The sequence below is a fragment of the Anopheles arabiensis genome, chromosome X (assembly GCF_016920715.1).
Source record: "Anopheles arabiensis isolate DONGOLA chromosome X, AaraD3, whole genome shotgun sequence".
Classification (NCBI taxonomy): Eukaryota; Metazoa; Arthropoda; class Insecta; order Diptera; family Culicidae; genus Anopheles; species Anopheles arabiensis.
The window spans coordinates 10,155,290-10,178,825 of NC_053519.1; the positions used below are offsets into that span (position 1 = coordinate 10,155,290).

The 23,536-nt window shown below is 53.8% G+C and overlaps 1 protein-coding gene across 1 annotated transcript in view; it reads right to left on the reverse strand.

Annotated features, from left to right (window-relative positions):
- The window catches only part of LOC120905568 (microtubule-associated protein futsch-like), a 47,660-nt gene that overhangs the window by 13,454 nt on the left and 10,670 nt on the right, over window positions 1–23,536 (reverse strand). Inside the window, exons 3-7 of the mRNA XM_040316490.1 lie at window positions 14,936–15,186; window positions 8,861–14,856; window positions 8,607–8,770; window positions 1,269–1,406; window positions 1,063–1,138 (exon numbers count right to left, since the gene is read on the reverse strand). Of these exons, the coding sequence (XP_040172424.1) occupies window positions 1,063–1,138; window positions 1,269–1,406; window positions 8,607–8,770; window positions 8,861–14,856; window positions 14,936–15,186 (6,625 nt within the window). The remainder of the gene's footprint in view (window positions 1–1,062; window positions 1,139–1,268; window positions 1,407–8,606; window positions 8,771–8,860; window positions 14,857–14,935; window positions 15,187–23,536) is intronic.

A 23,536-nucleotide genomic window follows, 5' to 3' on the forward strand; every position in this document is an offset into this window, starting at 1 on the left:
CAAAAAGGAAGTAGCAATTGTAACACTACGCAACAAGTTTCGGTCAGCTCGGATGAAAATAATAATAATAAGAATCAGTATAATTACAACAGGATGAAGTGCCGAAGACTTTGAAAAAAAAAAAACAACAGGGGAATAGTACGGTGTTGCACTATTCTTACTTATACAATAAGATATGTAGGCGCAGCAATCCTGTGAAGAAAAATGATATTACAACTAAACCATTCGCGCAACAAAAACAAACTAAGAAAAAAGAAACAACGAAAAGAGCAAGTACAGGAAAACGACAAGTAGGAAACGACAGTAACAGTAAAAGAAGGTAGAAGGTAAACGATCAAACGCGAGCACGGCCTCAAATTGCAATCCAAAAAAACAACATCACATCAAAACAGTAAGTAAAATATCAATCCAGCTATCTGGCAAGCCTTGCTCGAACCGATCCGTCAGAAGGGAAGTCTTTGCTTTGGTTTGTTGTCTGTTGTTGTTTTGTTTTGTTTATAACGCTTTTTTTTCTAGAGAGCGAACCATATACTGTTCTGTATGGTTTTGTATGGTTTTTAATGGCTTTAATTTGTTGGCGCGTATGCTGTTGCTTTTTAAAAACTGAATAAAGAAAACAATAGAAGAAAGAGAAGAAAAAAAAACACTCGTTTGGTGTTACGTTTTCGATCAGCTTTCGCTCACATTAAGGAAACATAACTGGCGATAGTGTCTCGGTGGTAAAACAAAAACAAACGCAAAGAAAAGCGAAGGATGTTGGCATGACGCATGACGGGCCGCCCGCTCCACACTAGTGCCGAGCGCGTTACCGTCCGGAGCGTTACGCGAAAGCGTAACGCTGCTCTAAATGTTTCCGCCACCGCCGACGCCGCCTCCATTTAAGGCGAACGTTTGCTTCGCATCAAAGTAACCGTACAGCGTATACGCGTTTGAAGTGTTTTCGAGTGTGCTTGCCTGCACAGGCTACCCTTGTGCACAGGGAGTACGTGAAAGATGTGTAAACACGGTCGGTTGTGTTGCATGGGTGGTTTGGGGAAAGGAGTGTTTACGTATGTATGCTACCTTCTTTTTCAGCCATGACTTGACGGATGCGGGCACGGATTTTGCGTCGATCGTCGTAGTTCGTGGTTGATTCCAGCTGAAAAGTTCGAAAAGGAACAGATTAGTGGCTGGGAACTGGAACAACTGGAACAACTGCGCACAGTGGGCACAGTTCGCTGCTGCGTGGAAGATACAGGAATGCAGATGAGAAGGTGAAGCTATCTTACCAACTGCTTCAGCACAGCTTCGTCCCAGTTATCCTCGAGAGTGTCAACGGTGGCTTGTTTTGAGCCGGCAGCACTGGGAGTGACGCCCGACGATTTGACCGTTTTTGTGGTGGTTGTGGTCGAAGATACCTTGGACACCTGCAAGTGGAGCGGAGTAAGGTGCGAGCATCAGTACACAGCCGCAGATGGAACTTCGCTACTCGATTCTCTACTACGCTACTTCTACAACAGTGAACACGGCACACGGCACTGGCACGCAACACGCTAGCTTGACGACCGACTACGAAGTGACGGCATCTTATCACAAAAGAGAGGCTCAGAAAGTTTCTCTATCTGCTGCGCGCTCTTCCTATCTGTGTATGTTTTTAAAAAGCAAATCGTTTATCGGTTAAGTACGATACGTCAGCGAAAGCTTCACACACTTTCCTACCCGTAATCAGACGATCGCTCTGCTCCATCCTACCACGCGCCTATCCCCCTAGCCGCACGCACCGGATACACCTATGCTGCCTAGGGTGCATTTACATTGACGCGGGATATTTTTAGCCCTTCCTTCCCGCGTGGAGTGGCTGTGGTTTGTACTTGAAGAGGAGGAAAGAACGTGCAGGCCTGGGGGAGCATGAATAGAAGATCTTCTTGCTATCCGCCCCTACTACCTACACAAATCGCTTGCGGCACAAGCACGCGTGTGTTTCGAGCGAGATGGGTCGAGCGTAGGGTGAGTTCGCCTGCGTATACGCCGCTAGTATGAACGTTTGTTCGTTGCGGCTATTCTTAGCACGGCGTACTGATCGCCGAAAATTGCAACGGACTCACGTTACGTTAGTCTCACCATTGTGACGATACGATTCAGCGATCGCATGCAGAAACCCGGGACGTACTGCGGATGCAAAGCAATGTCCCAGGGTGTTGTTTTGCGGCGTATTGCTGATAAGATGTGCTATGACACGTTCTCTGACGCTTCGTCCCCGGATTTTCCTAACATTCCAATCGAATCGTGCTGATCGGTTTTGTACTCCAGTTTCACTTGGTATGCAATTTATTTTATCAATGCAGCGTACAATAACAAACGTGTGTACATGACCAGTACGGCAGCAAGACAGAACGTACCAAGATGTGCAATTTGAGTGGGTCGAGATGTACCATTCAGAACCGGCAGGGCGTAGGAAACTTTTGGACAGCGTCCAAATGTCCTTAGATGGTCCGATTTCATGAGCGGACTTTGTCTCAAACCTCAAACCTGTCATTGGCGCGCACGGTGGGTGTCTCCCGCTCGCTCGCCCCCTTCTTTCGCACTGTCAATGTTGTGCGGGGCATAAATCAGGGTCAGATGCGGCTGCGTAGGCGGTAAGAAGCATCGTAAATCTCATCGTAAATCACACATCTGTACTCGACTGCTGCAGTCGGATCGTAAACCGACTCGAATGTAATCAATGTTTCTTTGTTTTGCTGTCACAGTATTCCTTTATTCGGAATCTGCTGGTCGAGACACCTGAAACTTCGTAGTTTCTCGTCCATGGCGTAAAAGAACATTCCATCTTACAGATAGATGGAAAATATGTTACACCATTGTTGATTAAAGTTTCATATTAAGCACGCTCGGGAGAGTCAACTCGGTGATCTATTGGATAGATGCGCTGGCTGCTACAAGGCTGGTAAGGTTTCGATTCATCCAGCTAAAAGGCTCAATTTATCGTGTTATTATGTATACGTCTGCATGATGGTGCACGAGGTCAGGTACCGCCAATGAGATGAAGAAATATAGGCACACACACATATATCTCGGCCGATTAATTAATGTTCATTCTAGATCCGCCACATGTTGAAACATTGCGGTGTTGTTACACGATCTAACCAGAAAATAAAACCTCGCTGATAAACCTAAAGCGGCAGATACAAGCAGAATCGTGCTCGTGTTAGAAATTCAAACGGATCACCAATGATGGGACCTATTTTTTCACACCGCAAAACCGATGTTGCAACACGCCAGCCAGTGTGCTGTTGTGTGTGAATTTCAATATTTTTGGGTGCCCCCCTTGCACGGTGCCATCGAGCCATCCGCCGGCACGAAAGACACCCTAACAGCGGCCAACCGCGGCGATGAGTCAAACCGAATCCGTCAGTAGGTGGTTAAATGTTTGGTAGGTAAAAATAGGTACCAGGATCGACGAATTTTCATAACCGCGGTATGTGCTCGGGCGACGTGCGCTATTCGGGCGACCGGAACGCATCGCATCGCGGAATTCGGTACCTTTGCGAGAAGGAATGCAGGCGTGCGGGCAAAACCGCTCATATTTTTCAAGAACCGGCAGCGTACTTCGCGTATGCAGGTCCGGTACAGACACTTTGCCTGGTGGGAGCTGAAAGGCAATGTGTGTGGCCAATGCACACACCCACACATATGCGCACAGCTTGTAACGTAACTGTTCCAGCAAAACATGGGCCGGGCTGTAGTGGAATCCAAATGTAACAGCAATTCAGTAACGTAACGCAACGTAACGGGGTCAACCTTGCGCTACTCAAAACGCTAGATTTATGTCCGTTTTTTTTTCTGTTGCGGAGAACACTACCCACCCTAAAAAGTAATGCTCGTTTTCGTCTGGTTCCCCTGCTCCCCGGTACGATAAATCCTTCACCAAATTTTGACGAATATCGAACTCGTTCCTTGATCGGGCCAGCCGTGCACGAAACAGCAACCGATACGGGATGCCGGTGAAAATATTTTTGATCAGCAGGCGAGAGAGCATAACCTCTACCAAGGTTAGTAAATCGTTCGCGGCGGTAACGCGCCGGTTTACGGCTATAAATATGGCCGGGAATGGCATCGTGCAAGGCAGCATGGCTCAGCTCCTCCAGTTGACGCTACTGACAATTGGTCTGACAAGCCCACAGTGCCACGGAAGATAGTACAGCCTCGAGAGCACTAAGTAAACAGTGTCTTCGCGTCTCAAGTGAGAACCATTGTCTCTGACCAATTGTCTGTGGAGCATTTTCACAAATATTAATGTAGTTTTATTTTTGGCAACGCACTGCATCGCAGGGTGCATTCGGGCGCACGCAGCCGCTGTTCCCCGCCATCGAACCAAAGATGGTACGGGGGAGTCGAGCAAGTGTGTCATTACAATAAATTAATAGACCCATCCAAACCACCAGCACCGGCTTGTGCGCACGGCTCGGCCATGGCGGCGGGCGGGAAAATTATGTAAATCGCGTTCTCCTGCTTCCCCTTTCTGGTGTATTTATTTACGCAATGTTTTGGGCGTTCCTTCGCACGCACCGGCCGTCGCTAGACGCACTCGAAACAATCGATACAGTATGATGGTCGGGCTCGGGCTGTACAGCTGAACGACAGGCATAAAGTACAAGAACACTCCAACTTGAGCGGCGAGAACTCCGGCGTGAGCTCAAAATACCTCACCAATCTCGCGCGGGGTGCCTTTTCGCAAGTGCTGCTCATCGACGGGACGGGGCAAACTCGACCAAATACACACCGGTTGGTCCCACCGTTCGCTATATCGAACACGGTGACACCGAGGCAACCAGACGAGAAGCGGCGGAGAAGGGCAACAGTCAACCCACCAGAGCACACACACACACATACATAGGTTCGGGATTTTTGTGGTGTTTTTACGAAACAGAAAATAAACTAGTGACCGTGTTGTGTCACTGTGTTACGCGTGAGAGTCGCCCAGAATACCGGCGGCTTGCGCAAAGCTTGCGTACGTGTACGAGGGAAGTAGTTCAGCCTTGGGGCGAAAATTTCGTACAGAGCGTGGACAGGGCTGGGGACAGGGAGTTGACAACATTCGGCCGTCTTTGTGTCTCCAGCCCGGACTTGGAGTCGGACACAAGTCACACACACGCACACACACACTGACCTGGCTGACCGAGGATGATTACAGCACAGCGACAGCACGGTTGGCCCGGCAGAGGAGTAAGATGGCGACACTTGACACTGTTTGTAGGAGCCAGCAACACGGCCTGGGTGATGATTTGTCGAAGCGATCGACCCGCCGTAATCGATGTCCGATCGTGTACACTATTGCCACAGATTCGATGCTCTCTCTCTTACACACACGCACAGCAAGGGTTTTGGTGACAACAGGCGCAGTACAGGTTGATTGTAGCCCGTTGTCTCACTTCCGGTTCACGGCGGTCTGGTCCTACCACCGAATGCTGCTGGGCGGTCCGACAGCGCACATGGAACGTTCAAACGAGAGATCACAATTGTCCGCCTATTTCTGGATGCGTTGATTGGAGCGTGCGGGCCGCAACTGCTGCCGTTGTGTGCGTACTTGCAGGAGAACTAGCACACGGTACCTGTGCGAAGCGCAGGTCAGAGGAGACACCACGAACAGAGCGGAAGGTATGCGCTATATAACATCACTCGCTCAGCACCAGGTTCATGATTTCAAGTACATATGCACCTCGGTTTTGCACTCATTCAGGACAACTGTACTGTGCGGTGCAAAGTAAAGCAACACCAGCAGTAGTAGCCGCAGCAGTACACTTTTCACGCACAGCCCTTCACACGCTCACTTTCCTGCTTTCCTACGACGCCCGGTGTTCGGCTGGTGGCCCTGGTACGTATGGTTTCTGGTCGGGACACCCACGGAACCGACGGTGCCTGTACACGATCTGCGATCAACGACGGGACGATTGCTGAACTCCGACTGTTTCGGCGCAACGGCTGCTGGCTGTGTCGGGTACCGGCTCAGGCTGCCTGTTACTGCGCCTGCTTCGCCGCGCGTCCGGCTGGTCTTGCTAGCAAGGTGCGCACGCGCGCAGTGGTGGTCATCCACTGTTCGGCGGCGCGCCGTTGCGTCGACTCACTTTCGTCGTTTCGTTCTGAGGGCAAGCGATTTTTACTTCCGTTCAGCGCGACCCACACGTCCATCCAACCGGAGCGGAATTGTACTGCAGTGCTCTAGGGCGGGTGCATCTACTGCCCGATAAACATGCAACACTGCCATTATTTGCCTCGAAGCATAAGCGAACGAGTTATGCGCCATGCAGTCGTTAGCAAACACGACTGCGCATGTGCATGGGTTTTTTGATAATGTTTTGATGGCCGTACGTTCGGCTCTTTCGTCGTTCGTCAAGCAGCAGTTTCTCTCGCACCTTAGCATCGATGGGGAGCGGACGAGCGATGCAGCGCAGGTACAGCTATAAGGACGACCCACTCCCACACTGTCCGCGAATCGAACCTGCGAAGCAATGGAACGTGTCGATCCAACCCAGTGCGCCAAGTTACTATTACAGCAGCACCAAATTAGCCATTACACCGACAACGCCGTGGCCGCGCTGGACAGCGCACACGATCGCTACGGCAGCTTGGTAGCGGGCGCGCAAACGCGAAAACCTCCGCGCTAAACAACCATATATGGCCAGGCAACTACATCGCACTGGTGCGGCGTACTAGCATGTGGACAGCCGATGAGGCGACAGGCAGAATGTTTCCGTCGATCGCGCGAAACTGTCCATCAGGGCTGTGCGCGACCAAAATGTATGGTTGGGGGAGTAATCTTCCAGGGCAAGGGTTGGTCGATGTTTATTTTGTACGCAGACAACCAAAAAAACACAATAACGCTAGCATATTGCAGAGTCCTACCACGGGCCGTGGTTTTAAATTTCCGCAACGGATGAACGATCTTGTGGAGTCACTTTCCATCTATTCTGGCCTGATCTTGTATGTAAAAAAAAGCTTTCCTCTCTCCTTGAATTCTGTCGAGCGCTGCTACACCTGTTTCAGATTTGCGTACCTTCAAACACGGCTTCCGGGTTGGTTTGAAGATCACGCTCTGGCCGAGTGTATCGGCAGTTCTCAGACCACCCTATCCTCTTTCTCGGCCACGTGTCCGCCCCACAAGCGCACAACAATGACATGCGTCCAGGGATGGTCAAAGTACAGCCGGTCCTGCGTGTCAGGCGGAAAACCCCCCATCTTTGTTCTTGACCTGTCCATACAGCACACACGCCGCCATCCCTGCACATCCAAACCGGGGCAACGGACCCACCACTCCACCCACGAGCGGGAACAGGGACGCGCGAAAATAGAACGAAACCAACAGAAACGCGCAGTAGTACGCCGCGGACGTGCGAGCGTTTGACACGATCGGGCGAACATATCGGTGGTAAACAAACTGGTTCGTCCGGGTGTTTCTGCGAAATCGGTCGATTGCTGCTAGCAGCGAATGTACGCATTTGGCTTTTCACCAACGCGATCGTCTTCGTGTTCCAGCTAGGTCAACAGGGCCATGCTGTTTTGAGGGAATAGTTGCTGATGCCCAGAGCCGTATATTAAACTGTACGGTGATCGATGGGTGACAGCTGTCGAAAGGGCACGCACAAGAGTGTGGGCGGGATAGGCGGGATCGGAACGATACAAGCGGCTCACAGATCGCATGAAATCTTGCGAAGGTTAGGAAATCTTGCTGGTAGGAAAATGGTTTCGTTGGCCAACTCCAATCGAACCGATCTGCTACGGCTAGGAGTTCTTCTGCCATCATCATCAAGAACTGAGCTCTATAAATAGACCAGCAAACTGTTTCGATTCCCCGTGAACTCCCCAGCTCCCTTTATCTCGCTATCTCCCATGAAGGGGTAAACATCAGCGAGTAATTAAGCAGTACTTTGATCATTTGAAGTACACACACACTCGCTCTAACCTCTGGGAATTAACGGGATGCCTCAATCCATCCAGCAGACTCGAGCGAAACCGTTAGGGTCATGGTCATTGCGCAAATTTGTTTACCGCACGCGTGCGTTTAGAATCATCCTGGCTAGTGATGGGTAAGGTTGGCATATATCCGGAATCGACTCCGATTTGACTCCGATAATTTCGGAACCTGAAGATAAGTCCGCCAAGCATTATCCGGAGTCGTCTGAAGTCGTTTGAAGTCGACTTTCAAAACAAAGGCCTGTATACGAAGTAAACGCACAAAGTCAAAGACAAAAAATACCCAACGAAATGAAATGCCTGATCACAAGCACATTGCACCGGACGGCACTAGTTGGCTTCAATTGACTACAATTCTGGGTGACACCCGACAATTCCGGACGACTTCGGATGACTCTGGACAACTCCGGTCAACTCTGGCCAACTCCAAACGACTCCGGACGACTCTGGACGACTCCAGACAACTCCGGATGACTCTGGATGACTCCGGACGAATTCGGACGATTCCGGACGACTCCGGACGACTTCGACTCCGGGGAGAGCTAGTGTTTCCCATTTTGCTGGAGTCGAAATCGGACTAACAATAGTTGGAATTTAATCGGAGTCGCGAGTGCGCTCTATAGAGCACATCGCTAATTCTGACGGCCTACCAGACTTACCTTTTTGGTGCCACCACTGGCGGACGAGGCAGACGCTTCGCCCAGCATAGTGCCGGGCGAGGAAACCATCGACTCGACGCCGCTCATCAGCACTGAGGCGCCAAGAAACTTGTTCAGCAGTGCCCTTGCCTCCTGATCCTCGGCCGTATCACCCTGCTCCGTTACTGAGGGAGGGGAAAGATAATGGACAACCAACGTCAGTCTCAAAGTCGTTCCACAGAAAAACACCCAACCCAGACCCCACCCATACTCACCATTGTCCGCGTTGCTCATCCGCTGCAGCACGTCGCGCACGTCGACCACCTTGGACGTGTCGTTCAGGAAGGAGCGTACCTGGCGCGTCGTCGTCGTCGACATGCTATGGGCCTCCTCCTCCTCCTGGTCGTACCCGTCGACCGAGCCGGACCGGACGGAGCACCCGTCGGTGGCCGGGGTCGAGGCCCGGCTCGACTGGCTCTGCTGGGCGGAGGAGCGCAGGATCAGGCCCGCCTTCGGGTAGGTGCGGGTCGCGTCCTGCGTCAGCGAGCCGGACGACTCGCGGTGTATGAAGCGCTCGGTAAGCTCCTTTACCGAGCCCTTGCGCACCACCTTCGCTTCCCGGCGGCCCGCCAGCTCCAGCCCGTCCAGCATCTCGAACTCTTCCGCGTGCGTGCCGGCCGCATCGATCGTTTCGGTTTTGCGCACGGCCGTCAGCTTGCCGACGCCATCAGCGTCGCCGAACGCGCCCGGCTCGCTCGTGTAGTGCGTGGTGCTGCGCTTGCCCACCGCCGGACCCCCGTTCTCGGCGACCAGCGTCTCGGTGATGACGGTGCCGCTGATCTTCGTGGTGGTGGCCGCATCGTCAGCCGGCGCCGGTGCCGCCTTCTTCTTCAGCGCCCGTATGCCGAACAGGGGCAGCCCGTTCTCGTCCGTCGGCCCGACGCCGTAGCTGGAGGTGATGCAGTCGGTCGTCGTCTTCGGGTCCTGGGTCGCCGTTTTCGTCTGCTGCTGCTGCTGCTGGTGGTAGCTGGACGAGGTGCTGACGACCTTGCGGCCGCCGGTGGCGCCTCCGGCGCTGCTCGCCGACGTCGTCACGCTCTTGAAGGTGCGCGTGTTCTCGGACGCCTTCTTCAGGATGTTACTCGTCGCCCAGATCGGCCTGTCGTCGGCCTTCGTGGTGGGTGGTGCACGATCGGCCGTACCAGCCTTGCTGGCAAACCGTTCCGTTGTCACCGTTGTCACCGTCTTCGCTGCTAGGTTTGCTGTGGCTTTTCGGCCACCTTCCGCTTCGACGCTAGCCTGCCGCTTGGGTGCCGCCGCATCGGTAGCATCGGCCGGTTCCGACTGCTTGCGGCCACCCAGCACCACCGAGGCACGCGTCGGGCTCGAGTCCTTTCGCTTGCCGGCCGCAGTGTCGCGCGTCGTGGTGACACTCTTGGCGGTGGTTACGCTCGTCTGCTTGGTCTGCGTCTGGCTGCCGGCAGACGTTTGCTGCTGCTGCTGCTGCTGCTCTTTCTGCTTCTTGACCACGCGAATCTGGGCGCGTATGCGACGCCGCTGCTCGTAGCCCGTCACCGACTCCAGCATACGCTCGAGCAGCTCCAGATCGAACATCTCCTCGATGGCGGGCGACGACCCGGCGGCCGGCTGTGCCTCGCCCGTGCTTGGCTTGCGCTTCGAGCCTGCGGTGCTGACCGAGGCAGCATTCGTCGCCACCATGCGACCGTTTGTGTCGAGGCGTTTCAGCTCCACGCCGAACTTGGCGCTGCCGGTCGTGGTCGTACTGCGAGCCGACGCTGTCGTCGTCGTCGTCGCCGACGTCATCATCGTCGAGGTCGTCGTCGTTTCGTGATGTGCGGCCGGGCCGTGATCGAGCGAGTCGCGTCGCTGGTTCGCGTTGATGTGCTCGAGCGACGCGACGGTGTGGTTCATGTAGGACGGTTTCGACTGATCTGCAGACGGCCGGTTCGCCAGCGTTGATGGAGCCGGCACCGCTTCCCCTGCCTGCTTCAGCGACTGCTTGCGAAGCGTCGCGGTGGCCTGCGTTTCGGCCGCTTCCTGCGACGTCTGGCTGGTGTACTCCACCTGCATCTTGGACGAGGAGATGCGCTTTTCGAACAGATCCTTCTTGGTGGACACGACATCGCGGATGTAGGCGGGCGGACGCACGCCACTGCCACTGCTGTCCCGTCGGCCGGTCGGTTTGCCTGCCTCCGCCGGTTCGGCCGGCCGCTGCTGCTCCACCTTCGTGATGGACGGCTTGCGCGGGGCCGATTCCTCCCCGACCGCGTGCTCCTCGCGCACCGTTTGGGCCTTTCGCTCCGTCACGCCGATATCCGTCAGCTTGACGTCGGCCCGCTTCGGCTCGGCCGCCGGCTGCGCCCTGGTGCGCCGCTCCTCCCACACCGAGGGCCTGTTGAGGATGTCGCGCTGCCGTCCGCCGTCCGTCTGTCCCTTCTCGAACAGCTCCTTCGCCTTCTTGACGGCCTCGGTGCTGCGCAGCGTGATCGGGCTGGCGGCCGGTGCCCCGCCAGCCGGCGGCTTCTCGTACGACTTGGCCATGGTCGCGGTGCGGTACCGGCTGGCAATGCTGCCCACCGACTGGGCCAGCTCGTCGCAGGGCGCCTGCGCCTCCACGAGGTGCCGGGCCGTGGTGCGCATCGCGTTCTTCACCAGCTCCGGCGACCTTTGCGGCACAAACTTGCCCGGCACGGATTCGCCGGGTGCGGCGGTTCGCTCCTGCTGGTCGGACTCATCCTCCTCTACATCGTCGCGCGCGTCCACCGCCCGCGTCATGCGGCTCGCGAACCGGCTGACCTTCTCGTTCACGCTCAGCAGACACTCGTCGCCGTCGGCCACCTGCACCGGGCCATCGTCCGTGCCCGGCACGAACGGGCCGGACGTGCGTATCTTCTTCACCTCCTCGGCGGTCGAGATGAACTTCGTCACCTTGTCCGACACGCTCAGCAGACACTCGTCCGACTTGAGATGGTCGTCGAGGTCGTCGTACTCGGGGCGCGCGGCAAATCGCCCGATCGACGGGGGACGCTGACCCTCCCCATTCGTGTCGGCCCGCAGGCGGCGCGCCTCCTGCGCAAACTTGTTCACCTTCTCCGTCACGCTCAGCAGCGACTCGTCGTCCTCGGTGACGCGGTCCAGGTTGGTGATGCGGGTGGCCTGCTGGGCCGCGCCCGCTTCCTGCTGCTCGTCCACCTCGGTGATCTCGCAGCCCACGTACTCGCTGGTCGCCTCCTCGAAGATGGGGATCGTGCTGACGCGCTGATTGCGGGCCGGCCGCCCGCCAGCCGCCTCGTCGTCCGGCTCCTGCACCGCGTCCGGGTAGCGCGGCTTGCCCGCGTCCTCCGTGTCGGGCGACACCGGTATCGGCACGAGCTTGTTGGGCGTCGGCTCGCGGGACGATTTCGCCAGCTGGATGTCGATCACCACGTTGTCGAGGCTGTCCGAGCCGGCGGTCGGTTTCGTCGCGAGATTGATCGTCTTGGTGGCGACGTGCTTGACCGGGCGCTCCGCCTTGCGCCCGCCGGCGGCCGATTTGAGCGTCGCGCTGGCCGTGGTCGCGTTGCTGCCGTCCCGTGCCACTCCCGCTGGCTGGTGCCGGTGCGTCGACGCGCTCGTCGCCCGCAGATGGTTGTCGCTGGACGAGCGGGTGTAGCTCTTGCCCGACCGGGCGGCCCCCGTCGTGCGGTACACCGGGGCCGAGTCCTTGCGATCCGTGTGGCGGCAGCACGCCGTCCCGGTGACGCTCATCTCGATCACGCTCTCCACCGTCTCCTCCACCTCGCTGTTGTCCGAGAGGCCGGTGTCCTTGCTCGATTCGGGGTCCGTTTCCGGCTCGGCGGCCTGCGCTCGGTGCGGCTGCCGGCCGGTCGGCTTCGGTTCCTCCGCCGGGTGCGGTTTGCCGGCGGTCGGTTTGCGCGGCGACTCGATCTTGATCTTGGCCACCGTGATGTGGTTCGGCTTCTGCTGGGCCGGTTGTGCCGCCCGCCGCTTGTCCGGGCTGGCGGCCGTGGCCGGCTGCGCCCGCCGCTTGTCCGGTGCGGCCAGATCGGCCGCGCGCCGCTTGATGTCAAAGTCGGACGAGCTTTTGTTGGTGATGACGCGGCTGTTGGCGACCGAGGTCGCGCGCCGATCGAACTTCGTGTCGGACGACTGCTTGGTCAGCACCTTCTCGTGGGTGCGCGACGCGGTCGTCTTGGTGCGCACGGCCTCGTGCGACACCTCCAGCACGGGCAGGATGGTGATCTCGGCGACGGAGATGTTGCGCCCCTCCTGCTTTTGCTCCACCAGTATCGTGGCCTTGCTGCGCGCCGCTTCGGTGGAGTGTTCCTTGCGTGCGGGCGACTCCGGCTGGGGCGCGCCGCGTACCGGTGAGCCGTCCTTGGGCGTGGCAGGCGACCGCGCTGGGGAGCCATCCTTGGCTGGTGATTTTCTCGCCGGAGACACTTCCTTCGACGGCTGGTTCGCGGGCGCCGGGGTCTCCTTCGCGATGGGCGAAATGTCCCGGGACGGAGCCTTGCGACTCGGAGACCGCTCCTTGGTCGGCTCGCTGGGACTCGGGTCCTTCGCCGTGCCGGACGGTTTGCGCGTCGGAGAGCCATGCTGGGCGGACATTTTGCGCGCGGGGGACGGTTCCTTCGCGTTCGACGTCCTGCGGCTGCCAGTGGACACCTCCGCCACCGCACTGTCCCGCTCGTCCGCCAGCGCGCCCATCGTTTTGCTCTCCATCGATTTGATCTCCTGCTCGATCTTTTTGCGCTGCTCGCGCAGCTCCGAGCGGGACTGCTGCACCGTCACCGTGTTGTCGTAGGTGCTGAAAATGCTCTTCGCCTCGGTGCGGCCGTCCTCCTCGGCCGGGCGGTTCGGCATGCCCAGTATCTTGCGGCACCGCTCCTCGTACGTCTCGCTGCGCACCAGCGGCGGTTTCGGTGCGCCGCGCGCCTTCGCTCCATCCACCTCCTGGTGGTCGCAGGCCGGCTGCTCCTGTCCACGGCCCGCCGCCACGCTGGACCCTTTCGTTGGCGAGGTGGCGCGCGAGCTGACCGGCACACTGCCCGACATCTTGCGTGGGCTCGGTGAACGTTGCTGCTGCTGCTGCTGCTGCTGCTGCTGCTGCTCCTCCTGAAAGCCGGACACCTTACGCTCCGAGGTGAAGGTCGAGCGCATGTAGTCCGGTTTGGTGTCGGGCTCGGGTCGGGCCGGCTGAACCTTTTCCGGGCTGGTGCTCGAGCGCCCGGTCAGCGTCGCATTGGAGCGCATCGAGCGCACGCTGCCCGTCGGCGACACGGACCGCAGCGAGCGGGCGAACGAGTCGTGCGCCGCATCCACCTCCACGATGATTCGCTGCTGCGTGCTGGTCTTTGTCACCGACGACGACGACGACGACGACTGGTTGGCCTTCTCCTGCCGTATGAGCTCGCTCGCGCTCGCCGCGGCGGCGGTTGGGCGGCCCACGGCTCGGCCCACGCCTTCCTGCTGCACCACCGCCACCTTGGCGGTGGACGTGAAGCGGTCCCGCTCGCTGCTCTCGCTCGCGCCGACCCCCTCGGCCGGCGGGGCGATCTTTTCGTACGTGCGCGTCGTCACGGTCGTCCCGTCGTCTAGCTGCTTCGTCTCGGTGATCATCTTGGTGGTCGTGTTTACCATCGTTTCCTCGCGCTCCACTATCCGGCCGGAGCCCTGCGCCAGCCGGAACGCTTCCCGCACGCGCTCGGGATCCTTGGACAGCTCCTTCGGTGCGGCCCGCTCGTCGCGCTGCTGCTCGCTGCCCGTGCGCGACTCTGTGCTGCTGGCCGCGGTGGCGGTCGCGTTGCTGCAATGCTCCGCGCTGAACTCGAGCGGACGGTCCATGCCGCGGTCCACCCCGTCGGTGGCCGGCCGGCTCGCCGTGTCACCGCCGTTCTGCTGCTGGTAGACGACCGAGCGCGTCGAGCTGACCGAGGTGGTGGTCGAGCGGGTCGACCCGGACACGGTGCGCTGGCCGTGCTCGCCGTCGACCACACTGTCCTCCACCAGCACGGTGCTGGACTGGTCGCCCTTGCTGTGCACAAAGTTGCTGCCGTCGCCGTCAAAGTGCTCGCTGTGCGACTCGAGGTTTTGGCCCGCGAACGCGGTCCGGCCGCCGTCGATCTCCTTCGTGCCCTGGGTGGTGGCGGCCGTCCGCACCGTGTGCGTCTTGCCGTCCTCGCTCATCTCCTCCGACGTGCGGATCTGCCAGCCGCTGTTGTCTGCCGGCAGGGCCATGCTGCCGAATCTGCAACGTAAACCGCGACGACAAACATGCGGTGAGCAATTGTGGGCTGCACCAGCGCGCCGCCGGTGTGTGTGCTTACCTGGTTGGGCTTTCCGAGTCGCGGATCTCCTTCGTCTTGAAGCTCTCGAAGCTCTGGTCGACGAGCGAGTCGCCATGGCTGCCCGTCACTGTGCTCTTCTTCAGGCCGAACGTTGCGCTCGCATTATCCATCAGGAAGTAGGGCGGACTGCTGTCGTTGCTGGCGTAAAAATCCTTCAACCGCTGCTCGCGCAACTTGTACATATACGCCCGGATTTCTTTCTTGCGCGAAAAGTCCTCCGCCTGTTGCCACTGTGACCGGTAGTGGGGAAAGGAAAAGAAAGAAGTGGGTTTGAAAACAAAACAAAGATTACTAATTGTTTCAACTCTGCGTCACCGCTCCAAGAAACGCGCATGGCTCCTCCTGAAAGCCGGACACCTTACGCTCCGAGGTGAAGGTCGAGCGCATGTAGTCCGGTTTGGTGTCGGGCTCGGGTCACCAGAAAACATGCGGAGCTCGAGCAAACCAGAGAGGCTTACGGATCGACACGAAAGTTTAAGCAGGTCATCGAAACAACGTTATACCTAAAGTAACCGGCTGTCACAAAAAGGATGGAGCTCTGGTTAGTAACCAGCCAGAGGTCCTCTCGAATCGGTCCAGTCCGGTTTCGTGGTACAGTCGTCAACTCGTACGACTTAACAACATGCCCGCCATGGGTTCAATCCCCGAATGAACCGTGTTCCCATAAGTAGGGCTTCACTATCTTGCTATAGTAATCAATAAGTCACTAAAAGCTAAGCTCATTAGTGGTATAGCCAGGCATTGACCGACAGCGGTCGTTGTGCCAAAGAAGGGGACGAAGAGGTCCTCTCGCAAAGGGCTCAGTATGTTGTATCTACTACTCAAAGACCAGTTGTTCGTTTAAATATTCGTTTAAGTTGAGGTGTTTCAGTTGAAGCTCCATTAGAAATCCAAAAGGCTGAAAAATAACAAGGCACCCGGGACCGTCGGAATCGCAGCTGAACAGGTCAAGAATGAAGGCGCACGAAATTCATCAAATCGTTGCTGAGGTGTGGGATAGCGAATCGATGCCTTGTGATTGGAATCTCGGCATCATCTACCCCATATACGAGAAGGGAGACAGGTTGGACTGCAACAACGACAGGAATATTATGGTGTTGTATACCGTCTATAAAATATTCTCCCTGATCCTTCAGGATCGCCTTGTCCCGCACGTCGAAGAGATAGTCGGAAACTATCAAAGAGGATTCCGAAACGGAAAAGCAACCACTGATCAGATCTTCACCATGCGGCAGATCTTGGAGAAGATGGCCAAATACAGACACAACACGTACCACCTCTTCATTGACTTCAAAGCTGCATATGATAGCATAGTCAGGGTAAAATTGTACGACGCTATGAGCTCTTTTGGAATCCCGGCCAAACTGATAAGGCTAGCTAGATTGACTATGACCAACGTCACATGCCAGGTGAGGGTGGATGGAAAACTCTCAGGGCCTTTTGCTACCGCCAAAGGTCTGCGTAAGGACGACGGGCTTGCCTGTCTCCTATTTAACTTGGCGCTAGAGAGAGCCATCCGGGACTGGAGGGTGGAGTCTTGCGGAACCATCTTCTGTAAGTTAACCCAGATCCTGACATACGCTGGTGATGTAGACATCATTGATAAACGAGGCAAAGACCAAACTGATTGTAGTAACCTCAGCGACTCTATCAATAGCAAATCTAAACTTACGAAGGCGTGACGTACAGACAGGTGAACGCACTTTTAAAGTCGTCCCAGAATTCACCTATCACTGGTCAAAGGAAAGCAACAACAATAGCATGGTAACTGAGTTGCTGGTTGCCAACCGTTCATTGTACAGGGTGAGAAATCAGTTCACTTCAAAGCACCTGTCACGACGGACGAAGCTGGGACTATATAGCACCTATATAGTACCGGTACTCACATACGCCTCTGAGACATGGATACTGTCCAAATCTGACGAAACCCTCTGGACCGCGTTCGAGAGGAAGATGCTCAGAAGGATACTTCGCCCCGTATACGTGGAAGGACAGTGGAAGAGCCGTTATAACGATGAGCTCCCTGTTGTGCAGCGTATCAAGCTTGTCAGGCTTTGGTTGGCTGGCCATGTTTGGTAAAACTGCATCTCACTGTCGTATAAATCGAATTGCAACTCATATGCTAATGAAAACTGTCGCTCTCAGCATTCTACATGCTACATTCGTATGGCTTAAAGCAATCTTGCTGCAAATGCGTACCATCTACGTAACCGTCGACCAGTTGTCTAAAGAATCTTGGCCATTTGGTTCATTAGCATTAGCACACACACACTCCGGCACCTACCTTCCGACGTCCGAAGAGTGCCCACGTCCGTTTTACGCCCATGTACGCTTCGGATTTGCTTCCAAAATCGGATCAACCCCAATAACACACCGAGAAGGATATTCTTGCTTATCGCAACAAGAGCTCTCTTTCTTGATGAGCTCGCACATACACGCACAATGCCAAATTGGGGTGTGTGTGTGCCAGAATTTATTGCCTCATTTTCGCTGCTCAATATCAGCTCGGAAAGGTTGCGCGAGTTTCAGTTGTGCTGGGTTTTTACCCCCCGCATCTTAAGCACAACACACACTCAACGAAGTGTTTGGGCGCCTTTTATGGCGCGTCGTTCAAGTTTCCAAATAGAAGCTTGACAGCAGCAGTTGTTGCACGAGAAAAGGGTGGGTGCGAGGAGGGGAGGGGGGGGGTAGGGGTGGGAATAAATCGCTACGTGATTTGTACCACCGGCCAGTTTAAGGCGCAGCGCCCGCGCTTTCATTAAATTCACCCAGCAGCTGCAGATGTATCTTCATTAGGCATCGCCAAGTTGAAATATCTCAATTTAGCTTTCATTTGTTGCTTGCAGTGCCGGGGTGGGGTAGGAGATTTTTTAGTTGGTGTAAACGATAGCGGGTTTTATTTGGTGCAAAGAAAAACGGTTTTGGCTTAGCTAAAGTGTTTAATAACTGCACATAACTCTGCCATGCAACTAAACATTGTAACAAGACGCCCTCACGGGTTTTTTTTTTTGTATCAGACAACCCAAGGGTGACAGCAACACGCAAACGTATTTTGCTCGTAGGTGTGCGCTTTTGCAACAAACAGCACAGCCAAAAACATATACTACCCCCTTGCTCCCCACTGTTGTGGTGTGGGTCAGTCCACTCGCCTTCGTCAGTACCGAAAAAGGGGTGCACACCGAAAATGGGGCTGTGCGAGACTTCACATCTGCCTAATATGGTGCGCACACTATATTATATAGAGAATATACATTTCGAAAAAACAAAACACACACACACACACGCACGCATTCACACCAAATGGCACCAATTGGTCGCTGCCTTGTTGGTTTTGCCGCGTATGGGCAAAACTTCTTCGGTGACCCACCCTGCCCGGTTAGCATCATTCGAGCCGGTGGCGGGCTGACGAGCAGTGGGTACGGCAAATTTTGAAATTAATATTCTAGCTGCTATTTGTCGTTCAATGTGACAATATGGTCATATCAGAGACGAGAAAATGGGAGGTCTGGGTGATGGGAATAACCCCTCCAAAAGCGTTAGTCATTTCAGATGGGTGGATGAGCTGAAATGGCGAATTAAATCTTTATCTCACTCTCTAAAGCAGCCTTGCCTCGAATGTTTAAGCAGGAGCAATCTAAACCGTGATGTTGCTTTTGTTTAAAGTCATTTTTACATCTTTGATTTTACATCGCTGAAAACTACTTGGAGAGAACTATTAGCCGAATATGGCTAACAAATTAAATAATAAGGTTAAATAAATACTCTCAGATTTAGCGACAAACTACTGTGAGGGAGCTGCTGGTCGACGTGGATAGTTTACTCACCCACTGAGATTGTACTGTGACAAGGGTTGTAAACTCTTGCACGGTGTTAATCCCTGCTAGATAGCTACTAGTTGGCCAGAAGGGTTAAATCGCTAGAAAACTTTAAATCGGGAAAGAGCGATTCAGCTCACAAATTGTAAATTGTATTGTATAGGGTTTGCTGGGCCAATAAACGACTGGCCATATGCTTAAAACAAACTTCTCTTTTAGTCGACACCAAAGTCTACCACACGCGTTAAGCTTGCGTTACAGTTTCAGTGAAATTAAATGTGAAATTTCGGGGGTTTCAGCTATATTTAGTTAAATATTGATTCGAACATGGCTTATCCTACACTGAAAAAGAATATTTTATTCCTCAACAATTTACACTATAAAACACATTGAAATAAGCGGGAAATTATATTGACCCAACATCGATGAAATGATGAAACAAAATAAATTCAAATTGTTGCTCATTTTTCAAACAAAATGTGAATGATACTGTGTATGTACAAGTAAAAGCCACTCAACACAGTACATCATAAATAAATTTGCCAGTATTGCCCTAATTAGTTCGGCAAAACAAACCGTGCTGAATCTGACGGTTGTCCAATCGCAATCGACGATTTAATTGTTCAATTAAACAGTGCAGCTTGCACCATGTGACGAGTGAACAAGTGGTAGACTATGGTGTCAATTTAAAGACATGATTGTCACAGAGATATAGGCAATTTTTTATTGCACTGTTCAGCCCTGCAATTGTGTTTCTAGTCGGCCTTTTAATGCATTATTTCTACAATGTTCAATCCTCAACAGTGCTATTAACTGACAAAGGATTTTATTACCAACTACTGTCATTACAGAGACTCTAAGCCGGAGTGTTAATCACCAATCGATTTGTTTTCGCTTGGAAGGATTATTCCGCCTTTGAATGTTTTATATCAATTACTGCTCAGAGTAAAGAGTTGACTCACTCAGCAAGGTCGGGCAAGAGCTATTGATCTCATGAATGATTTAACTCCCAGTGAGTGAGTTGTCCGTGGGAGCGAAGTGTTAAAACACCCAGGGAATTCTAACACTCAAAAGAGCTGTTTAACTCGCGAAAGCTCCAATGGACATTGGTAGGTCAACGGTGCTAATCACCGTAAAGAATTAAGTCACGAATGGGTAGCACAAACTTGTCACGCTGATTTCTTTCAACTCATCTACTGCAACAATTTAGCTCACTCGCGTACAGTTCGACTCAGTCGACGCCCATCACTAGCCTGAGCACGGGTAGGTTCATGTTTCGCCCCCAGGGTTTGAATCCTCCAGCGCGTATGTGTGTGTCCGTACAAATACGTCAATCACGTGTACGACTAGCCCGATCGACGGTACTCGAACACGGTACAGCGCTTGCATCATTGCTGTGCAGTGGTGGGCGTTGGTTCAAGACTTCCCGCGACAGACTTTTTTCAGCATCAGTAGCGTTCCAGCACTACCAACCTCTACAAGCGAAGTGTGCTAGAGGGGGAAGAACATCGTGTAAAAAGCGCATTCAGACAACAACAAAAAAAAAGCAAGGAAAGAAAAACAGAGCTGAGTAGGGGCGAAAATAAAACATTTCGAATTTATTAATTTATCGATCGGCTGTTGCTCCAGACAATCCCAACCATGCTGTGAGCTCTCCTCCACAGACAAACGAGCGCATTATTATCGCATCCCTCCCCTCAACTCTCTTCCCTTTCTCAACCACTGCGGTGGCTATTTTTAAACACTGATTGAAAAACATATTTTCACAACTACACAACACGCTCGGTGCGCAACCGAATGTGTGTGCGCGCGCGCGCGCTGTGCTGTTTTGTTTCCCCCGTTCGTCGAACTTTCCCACCCGGGAGGATCCGGAAGCGAGCGGTTTTTACTTTCCAGATGGATAGGCCACCATCCGGCCAATGCTGGCGCTAGGTGCCAATGAGGTGAGCAGCACAGAGCCCACTGAAGCGTACCCGTGGCGCGTTCTGGGCCATGCTTGCGCCGTTTCGCACCGCGCTACGGTGTGAGCGATAGCGAGCCTCTAAAACACAGGCACAAGTAATCACACCACCGCAGTAGTTTCGTCCGGGCCTGCCAGTTAGATTGAACATTCCCCCTGCAACCCTCGGTACCGCGCCCCCCGCACCAATGGGTTCCGGCTGGGATGCGCTGAATCGACATAATTGTTGATTAATGCTACGATTCGTAGCGTAATGTTGCGTTCGTTCGGTTTTTTCCCTCTCTCTCGCATCGCGGCAGTTGTTCTCGAAGGGGGCGGCCGCCTGGCTGGACACCTGGCGTCATTGCCTACTCCCCCACAGCGAGCAGGAGGGGGGGGGGGGAAAGGGGGCAAGAAATTCCACACCGTACACCGTGAAACACGCCCGAGTACGAACAAACATTTTTGCCCATTTCGCGCTACTTGTGCGCGGCTCACACGCTCGGCTTCCCTCTTCTGTCCGTTATGCGCTCAGCGCAGCCACAGCCACAACAACACAAAAAGCATTTCCGTGGAATATGTTGCCGCCTTCGGCATCAGCGCGAAAGGGAGAGCAAAAAGGCCGCAAGAATCTCTCTTGCATAATGGCAGAGGATGATGCGGTTGGACTGTGTTTTAATTCGCCCTGTAACAGCCGCTCCAGCGATTAAGCTTTGTTACTGGGACTTGGATTTCCTTTCACGAAAAGGTAGATTTTATTTTATAATTTTCACATTCACTCACAGAATTGGGATTTTTTTTTATTGTTTTTGCCAAAAGATTTTATTATTTCGCAGACGTTTCCGTTTGCAAACAATGAGCACTTTGCAGTGAAGGCTGGTAATTAAGCGGTGGGGAGCTGCTTTCCTGGTGCTACCGCATTCCAGCGTGCCGAATAGAAACGCGAGCAGAAGGAGAGAGAAAACGCTCTAAACCTCCTTCTCAAAAGATGGCGGTTGTACTCTGAAGCTAAAGATTGTAGATATACCAAAGGAATGCCTTCATCAACATGCTCCATTTTGCACAAAGCTGCTGTGTATGGAGAAAGAGAAATGCTGCCGTTTTGCACCCACCTCACAAAGTTTGAAATTCAATTTCATGCTGCTTTAAAAAATGGTTTTACTTGTAATTTTAATAATTACACATCATAAAATAAGCAGCAGAATTTAATTCCCAGCTGTTTCAATCCTCTCTCCAAAAAGCTTCACATCATCTGTTTGGAAAGTTTGAAATGCATTGGCCGCTCTGTTCTACCACTGCAAGGCACAGAAAAAACGCTTGGCACAGAAGAACCAAACATTGAAGACAAAAAAAAACTAAAACAACAACAAACCGGTCACAAAATCCCGCATCTTCCTGCTCCCTTCAACCCTTCGTCCGGGGGTTACACTCTGCCCAAAATCCGTCCCACAACTTACCCCGTTCTATTTGCTTCCCCTTTCTCTAGCACTCTCTCTCCCTCTCTCTCTCTCTCGCTCGGTTGCTCTTTCTTTTCTGTGCTCGGAACGCCACCTCCGTCACTCACCCTCGAAACACAGCACTCACTTCACTTTTGATACAATTTTGCTTTATGGGCTTTAGGCCCTCAACCCGAAACCGGTGCCTTCGACGTTCGTCGTCGTGCACCCTAACTTGGGGGTAGCTTTGTGTGTATGTGTTGTGGATCGTAGCTTCGTTCGGGTCCCTGGGTAGGGTTGATTGAATGCTGATATTGCTTGATCGGAAGCCCAATTTCACCAAACTCGAGCACAACACACCGGCAGGCAGCAGCTCCCGAACGCTTGGAACGCTGGATGAATGCAAAAATGAACTACACGCACCAACTTTCCCTCTGTCTTAGCCACTCGTGTCGGTAAATGCCATCCGGGGTTTCGATGCTACACCCTGCAAAACTGTTCGCACAACAATGCTCCAAAAAAAAACACACACACACAAACAAAATCACCTAATAATCCACCGGTGTACACCCGGTAAATAGTCACCAACCAAGTGCTTCACGGTCGTGTTCACGGTTCGTGATCGTGCTCGCACAAAACACAACGAATAGTAACGGAGGTAAAGAACTGATCTATCACACGCGCCGCGCGTTCAGCGTTTGTTGCGTCTTCGGCTGAACTAAAGTTCTTGCATCGGGGCGCAACGCCTTTTGCCCGTTTCGCAGGCTGCCCGACACACAGCATGACCATGGGTGGCTGCCTGGCTGTAGCCGTGCGCGGTCCGGTACACACATACACATGCAAGGCGAATACGCGGATGCAGACCCCCGCGGGAGCATCGGAAAGCATCGCGCGACCGATCGCGCGAGAAGCCGAGAGGCATGTGTAGGCGTCGGATGCTATATGGCATCCTTGGACGTGCATGTGTGTGTGTGTGAGAGTGAGAGAGAGAGTAAGCCGACCGGCAATAGACCCCGTGCGCCTTTGCATCGCCTTGTTGCTGTCCTCATCTTCCCCCAGATCCAGTCATCTAGGGGGTGATGGGAGGGTTGTGAGCTGTAGCTGGGTTTTTTTGCTGGTTCATATTATTTAGCGCTGAGTTACCGCACTGCTGGATACGCTTTACCCCAGGGTTCGACAAAGTTCGATCGCTAAGATTAGCGGTCGACAAACTTTTGAGGTAAATAAATTGTAGTAAAATTTAGAAAATGATCGAGAGTTAAATGGGCAAAGAGAATGACTATTATTGGATATATTATAATTATTGGATATATTCTAAGGATGGCACAAAAGCCTAAACGGTTGAAACATTATCCAGATAAACGTACATTTTTTTTTATTCAGCAGGAAC